We start from the raw sequence: 6949 nt of genomic DNA, 5'->3' as shown, positions 1-6949 counted from the left end.
GAAAAGAGTGCCTACTTGCCTAATAACCATTATTGTTGCCATTTAAAGCTTTGCAGTCTCTGTGATCCTGTTGGCATCACATATTCTTCGCTTCTGGAACCAGCAGGCACCAAGGTACTTGGACCCCTAATGGTCTCCCTCCCTTCCTCCTTGTTCTGTTCAGAGCACTAAAGCCCTTTAAAAAAAAAAAAAAAAAAAGCCAAATTACATTTTTCAATGTGAGCTACTTCCTGCTCTCATTAACTCCATCTTCTATGATTTGGCCAGAACCTGCTGCCAGTCTGAAGGAGTTGGGGGAACGTACAAGTCAAAGATCCGTCAGGCACAGAACCAGGTCAGTGTCAAGGTCACTCCCAAGGACACAGAGATGAAAACAGCGGAAGAGCCCAGCCCGAGTCTTGGGGAGACCCTGGAGTGGCTGAGAAAGGAGCTGGTAAGGTTTTGCATTTCTTTTCCTTGATGCCCCGACCACATATTTTCCAAGGATCTCTAGTTTTCCCTCCCAGATCCCCCGTGGGGCCAAGGCTGCAGGCTACGGTATGGACCCTGCAGTCTGCCCTCTGGGACCTGCCACACAATGCACAATTGTGATCTCAGGTGCGGGGATAAGTAGGTCATGGCCTACATAGGAGGCGCTGGGTGTGGTGCTGGCCAGACTGGTTTTAGAAAGACACTGAGTCCTCGGTGTGTGCCCAGCTCTGCTGCTGTGTGGCTCTAGCAGGGACCTTACCTCTTTGAGCCTCAGTTTCCTTACCAAAAAATGGGAATAACACTACTACCAATATCGTATGGGGTATTGTAAGGATTCACTGAAGAGATGCTTGTAATCCTCTTAACAAATACTGGCACATTGATGTTGGCTATTATAATCCTGACCCAGATGGACATGCGCACACCCAATGTCTTAGCCTGGGTCCTCTAGAAAGCAGAGGCTTGGACAAGGATTGAGAAACCAGCACTTTATTTGGAAGTACAAGCCCAGGGTGGTGATAGGGAGGAACATAGGGTGTGGCAGCAGAGGCCAATGCTATGCCAGGCAATTACGCCAGACATTGTATTACCAAGCAGCCTACGGCTTCAGAAGGCACCTCAAGGAGGCCCAGTGGGTGTCTCAGCAGCTGAGATGTTCTGCAGGGGTTGAAGGAGGAACTGCACATTGGGGGAGAGAGAACGAGAGGAAATTCATCTGCCCAGCAGATTCCTGTCTCTCATTTCCCATTGGCAAGGGCCTCCCCCATGGAGCACTAACTCTCCTGAACCTGTGTTATGTTACTTGGTCCCGCGGTTGCTGCTCAGGAACCTTTCATTACGGTATTTTCTCCAAGTCCGGAAAAAGAGGGGTGCCCCCAAGTGTGTAGGGACACCTGCCAGGAGAGAGGAGGCAGTTCAGGAAACCTCAGAAGAGGTTTGTTTCTCTATACACCCACTTCTCATTCTGGGGAGAGACAGGATTGTCCGAAAATGACCTTTCTGGGTTGCCAGGCAACAGGCCAGCTGGGACCCAACCCTTTCATCACCCCAAAGGAAGGGCTGACCCGGTAGGGCTTCTCATGGGACCAGGGGATTCCAGCAGCAGGGACTGCAGCTTCCCACAGTCAGCAGGCATCCAGCGCTGGGCAGCTGTCTTCCTCATGCTCCCTGAAACTGTGGGTGCCTGGGTGCCTCAACATCACCTCCGTGCTGGGAACCCCATTGTGGTCTTACAGTCACATACTCAGAAATGGTGCTGAAGGTTGGACAAAAATATGTGCAGGAGGAAAACCCTAAAATTGAGAAAACACAGAGTGAATGTTTTCTGAGGAAAAAACGGGCCCAGGACCACTCGCTCTGCAGCCTGAGTTGTCCCAGTGTTCTGAGGGAGGCCAGCTACACCTTTGCTTCACGTCTTTCCTTTTTTTTTTTTTTTTTTTTTTTTTTTTTTTTTTTTTGAGACAGAGCCTCACTCTGTCACCCAGGCTGGAGTGTGCAGCGGCACGATCTTGGCTCACTACAACCTCTGCCTCCTGGGTTCAAGCGATTCCCCTGCCTCGGCCTCCCCAGTAGCTGGGATTACAGGCGCATCCACCATGGCTGGTTAATTTTTTTGTAGTTTTAGTAGAGACCAGGTTTCACCATGTTGGCCAGGCTGATCTCGAACTCCTGACCTCAGGCAATCTGCCCACCTCAGCCTCTCAAAGTGCTGGGATTACAGATGTGAGCCACTGTGCCCGGCCTCAAGTCTCTCTTTCTAGCTACCTATTCTCTTGGCAGTGTTACTCATGCTTGGGTAGAGGATGCAGACTTGGTCTTCTCACTTGTAATCAGCTTGTCACAAAAATGAAAACACTATTTTTAGTGGGGAAATAATGTTCATAAGTATCTCTTGCAAAGAGAGACAGAGAAAGAGAGAGGCTGAGAATCTGTATATCTAACCACGTGTTGCCCCGACCAGCTTCGGAAGGAAAAACGGAAGCATTTGCGGTGCTTGCCTCTGGGGAAGGACGCTTGAGTTAGGGATAAAGTAAGATGGGTGGGAGAGACTTTTAAATATATGTCCTTTTGTAGCTTTTCAGTTTTCTATCATGTGTGAAGGATTACTTAGTCAGAAAATAGAATTTTAGCATTTTTAAAGAGAAAGCAAATTTTGGGAGCTGAGTTGGGAGGATCGCGTGAGCCCAGGAGTCTGAGACCAGCCTGTGCAACAGGGCAAGACCCTGCCTCTACAAAAAGTACAAAATTTAGCCGGGCGTGGTGGTGTGCACCTGGAGTCCCAGCTACTCGAGAGGCTGAGGTGGGAGGATCAGTCGAGCCCGGGAGCTCAAGGCTGCAGTGAGCCGTTATCGCCCCACCGCACTCCAGCCTGGGCAACAGAGTGAGACCCCGCCTCAAAAATAAATAAACAAATAAACAGAAAGAAAAAGAGGGAAAATGTATGGGAAAAAATTCCCAGGGAAAAATCGGAGAAAGAAATAAGATGGCTGAAGATGATAGTATAGTTGTAATGCAGCAGTTCTGAAACTTTTGGGTCTTAGGACCCCTTTATGCCCAGAAAATTATTAAGGCCACCAAAAAGCTTTTGTTTATGTGAGTTATATAGAACAATACTGACTGAATTAGAAGCCAAAGCTGAGACATTTTAATATATTTACTAATGCATTCTAAAATAATAACAAACTCATAATATGTTAATAAAACATTACTTATTCAAAATAACTGTATTTTTCAAAGCAAATATTTAGTGGGAAGAGTAGCCCCATTTTACATTGTTGCAAATTGCTTTAATGTCTGTCTTAATAGAACACAGCTGGATTCTCATAGCAGCTCCTGCATTCAATCTGTTGAGATATTACATGTCATTAGCTTCTGGAAAACTCCACGGTATGCTCATAAGAAAATGAAAGCAAAAAAAGGAAAATAATATCTTAGTATTGTAATCAAAGTAGTTTTGACCTCGCTGACCCCTTGAAAGGATTTTCCCATGGGCAAATTCATTCAGTCCTCATGAAAGCCTTGAAAAGTAAGCAATTTGCTTTCTGCTTTGCAGAGCAAGAAACTGAGGCATTGGTGGATATGGCTTCTGCGAGGTTGTGCGAATCACAAGTGGGCTTATCTCTGATGAGACAGAGAGGGAAGGGGCTTGATGGGGAAACATCCAGGGCTCCGCGCATCCCTTCACAGGCTCCTTCTCTCTCCTAGTCTGAGATGCAGATTCAAGACCAGAGGCTCCTGCTCACACTGAGGCATCTTCACAGTGTCCTGGAGGAGCTGCGTGCTGACAGCGCCCACTGGGAGGACACCAGGTCCAGCGAAGGGACATCCCCCATCAGAGCTCGAGCAGGCTCTGAAGGCAGGGGCTGCCAGCCTGTTTGCTCAAGGGGTCTGGCCCAGCTCCTCCGAGGGGAAGAGAGCAGACGAAGCTCTCTCCCTTAATTGGACAGAGATGACACTGCGCTTTAACAGTCTCACCATTAGTCTAAACTTTCACTGTGATGTTTTAGGGGCAGAGTGTTGGAATGGGAATCAGAAAGTCAGGGCTCTGGGTTCACTTCTGCCCTCATCTGCTGTGCATCCCTGGATCTGTCACTCAACTTCTCTGTGTCTCTGGTTCCTTTTCTGTCACTTGGGATTTCTTGGTGAGGCACACATAAGGTATTGGATGTGAACACACTTTTCAACTGAAAACACAAATGTGCTCTAGTGCTCTGGCAAGCACCATGGCAGTAACCCTATCCTTGGGAATTTCTCACAAGGCAATTGTTAAAACAAAGAACTAGATGTGCAGTAATGTTTACCAAGTGTTGCCATGGTGAAAATTCCAAACCCTGTGTAGTGACTTAGTGGCTGTTTTCTGTCTTCCCAGGAAGCCTTCTCATTCCCCTTCATCTGATAGCATATTAAGCCCTGTAAACACCCTGGCCATAAGCACGGGTATATTACCAGGCCTGGCCAATGATATAATTCATGGTTGCCCTAAAAAGATGATTGGCCCAATGGATGGGCATGTGAACCAACAGAGCCAATCACCGACCTTCCCTGAGATTGCTACCTGGATGCTCTTTCTATTACACTTAGAAGACTGAGGCTGCTGGTGGCCTTGTTCCTACCAGGTAAAGAAGAACTGTCTGCAGTAGGAAGGAAAGAGGCTAATCTCCAAAGAGAAGTAGAGAGAGGGCCACACAGCAGTTGGACAGAGAGGAAGAGTGCTGGCTCTTTTTGGTCCCTGGTTTTAGGTCCTAGTTTTGTGAGTTACTCCTGCATTCTTTCCAGCGACCAAAGCCAGTCAATTTCACCCCCCATCACAGCCACACACATCAATTTGTTTTTGGTTAAGCTGATTTGAGCAGTTTCCCTTATTTGCAGCTAGAATGGTCCTGAGGAATACGATCCAGATGTTCAAAGAATCACAGAGGAGAAATCAATAAGGAAATGGCATTTCATTCAATGAGGGTTTGTGACAACAACCTCCGTAACAGCAGGCAACCAGGCTTGTGACACAGCAGAGACACTCAGTTGTGTGGGGTGCTGCAGTCGTAACTGAAAAATTACATCTGCCTATAAGAAAGACTAAAACAGAAAATGTGAAAATAAAAAAGTCATGGTGTTAAGATGGTCTGATGATTAGTAGGCCTTTTTGTTTTTGAAAATCTACCTGTGTGTTGCTAGAACATTGTTTTTATGACTTTGAAAAAGTAAATCGACTGCATGTAGAGGCAGAGTGGAGGGGGTGCATTCTAAGTATAATGCTTGTAGTCAGATCCACCTGTGATTTTTACATTTGATAATATAAGTGATAGCTGCTCTGTGATGCTGGGGCTGGGTTCCTGCAAACCACCTTTTGGTGTTACCAGCTGCTCCCTGTTAGAGTTTATTAGGCTTTGCCGATATACAGGGTGGAGTTAGACTATAAGTCTAGAGGAGAGAAAAGGGTCTTGCTCCTTCTTCTTGTTTCCCTGTGGGCCTCCTGTTCTTATGAGCATCTCCCAGCAATGTTTCTTCACTACAGGCAGCAGTTCCTTCATGAAGCACCGGACTTCTCCAGGATCCCGGTTCCAGACTCCCTGGGCCCCTTCCAGGAGCTCAGAGACATCAGCTTCAGATGCCAGTCCCTCTTCCCTTGAAGTGTGGGTCCCTGCCTTACCTACCTGGCCCTTCCCTGAGCTCCGCGACACCAGCCCCAGCTGAGCTGAGTTCCTTTCTCAGATATCTGAATTTAAGCTCCAGGGAATTCCTCCTCTAAGTTTTAAAGTTTTGATAGTTTCTGCCTCTTTGTTCCCTCAGCCCTGGAGATGGCAGATGCTTCCTGCAATTTCTACCTTAAAGTTCTTTTTATAACCTTTCAGTCACCCAGTTAACAACTTTATACCTAGTTAGCAATTCTTTATATTAAATTTTCTGTGTTAAAATAACTGGTGTGGTTTCTGTCTCCTACCTGTCCCAGACTGACACAGCTTTTTGCTGTTATTACCAATTGCCACTGTAACTGGTTACACTGGAAAGGCTAATGAATGGCACCTTATTATTGCTGCATGATTATGTTCTGACTTGTGAAACTATGACTGTTACAAATGGACAAGCTGACTAGCCACTATCATCTTGACAGATATCTGCCTGGCCATGCAAAGTAGAAATGACATTGGTCTCCCATGCCCAGTGCTAATCACTATCACCCTCTGTCTCTCCCTGCTTTCCACATTTGGGCCCAAAGACCAAAAAGCCCTGCCAACCCCTCCATCTACAATCTGGGAAGATAGACCTAGAGCCCCGGAACCTGCCCTTCTGGTGGGATATTTGTCGTTCTCCAAGACCCTACATTAGGAACCAATGTTCACTTCCTGATCTTACGTCAGAGAAAGCCAAGGCTGAGCCCAGATGCTGGACAAAGAGTTGGGATGGAAATGACATCTTCAGCGTTGGTCCTGGAGGGCTGGGTTGGAAATCATGGCCATGCAGGACAGTGAGCAGCAGAGGGAGCATGTGGATCTTGGTCTCAGGAAAATCGAGGGTTTTCTCTGTTAAGGCAGCAAAAACAGGACTGCACACCTAAGTCTGGCATCCAGGATGAGGAGAGGAGGGGACAGAGATGGAAAAAGGACTCATGAGGTCAGAAACTAAAAATTTAGGAGCAAGAAGAAAACAGTTCAAGATGTGAAACCTAGAGTGGGTCAGGGCGGCAAGGCAGGGCTTACTTATACTGTGACTGATTAGAAATGATCTAATCTCTCACACCTTTACATGAGAGCCAGCTTCCAGTCCTGGGTCAGCTGTGACCCCTTACGGAGCCCATGTGTTGTGGTGTATATTGGTGTGTAACAAACTGCCTCCAAACTTAAACACAGCAATCCCTTTATTATTGCAACAGCCATTTATTATTGTTGTAAATTATGTTTTTCATAGTTCTGGGCTCAGCTGAGCGGTTCTTGGCTTTGGGTCTCTCAAATGATTGCAGTCAGGTGGTATCTCAAAGGTTGAC

At 46.7% G+C, this 6949-nt stretch overlaps 1 protein-coding gene across 2 annotated transcripts; it reads left to right on the top strand.

Annotated features, from left to right (window-relative positions):
• Positions 1 to 241: 241 nt before the first annotated feature.
• On the top strand, positions 242 to 5882 carry C10H20orf202 (chromosome 10 C20orf202 homolog). Of its 2 annotated transcripts, XM_077948888.1 has the most exons (3): positions 259 to 433; positions 3676 to 3779; positions 5483 to 5882. In XM_077948888.1, exons 1-3 carry the CDS (start codon positions 368 to 370, stop codon positions 5595 to 5597), a joined length of 285 nt encoding a protein of 94 aa, XP_077805014.1. In that variant the 5' UTR covers positions 259 to 367; the 3' UTR covers positions 5598 to 5882.
• Positions 5883 to 6949: the final 1067 nt, after the last annotated feature.

This window comes from Macaca mulatta, chromosome 10 (genome assembly GCF_049350105.2).
Source record: "Macaca mulatta isolate MMU2019108-1 chromosome 10, T2T-MMU8v2.0, whole genome shotgun sequence".
Taxonomy (NCBI): Eukaryota; Metazoa; Chordata; class Mammalia; order Primates; family Cercopithecidae; genus Macaca; species Macaca mulatta.
This window is presented reverse-complemented; position numbering and strand designations above follow the sequence as displayed.

Coding starts and splice junctions, on each gene's coding strand:
- C10H20orf202 (XM_077948888.1), top strand. CDS start 368: ATGAAAACAGCGGAAGAGCCCAGCCCGAGTCTTGGGGAGACCCTGGAG. Junction 434..3,675: donor AGTGGCTGAGAAAGGAGCTG/GTAAGGTTTTGC, acceptor TCTCTCTCCTAG/TCTGAGATGCAGATTCAAGA. Junction 3,780..5,482: donor GCCCACTGGGAGGACACCAG/GTCCAGCGAAGG, acceptor TCTTCACTACAG/GCAGCAGTTCCTTCATGAAG.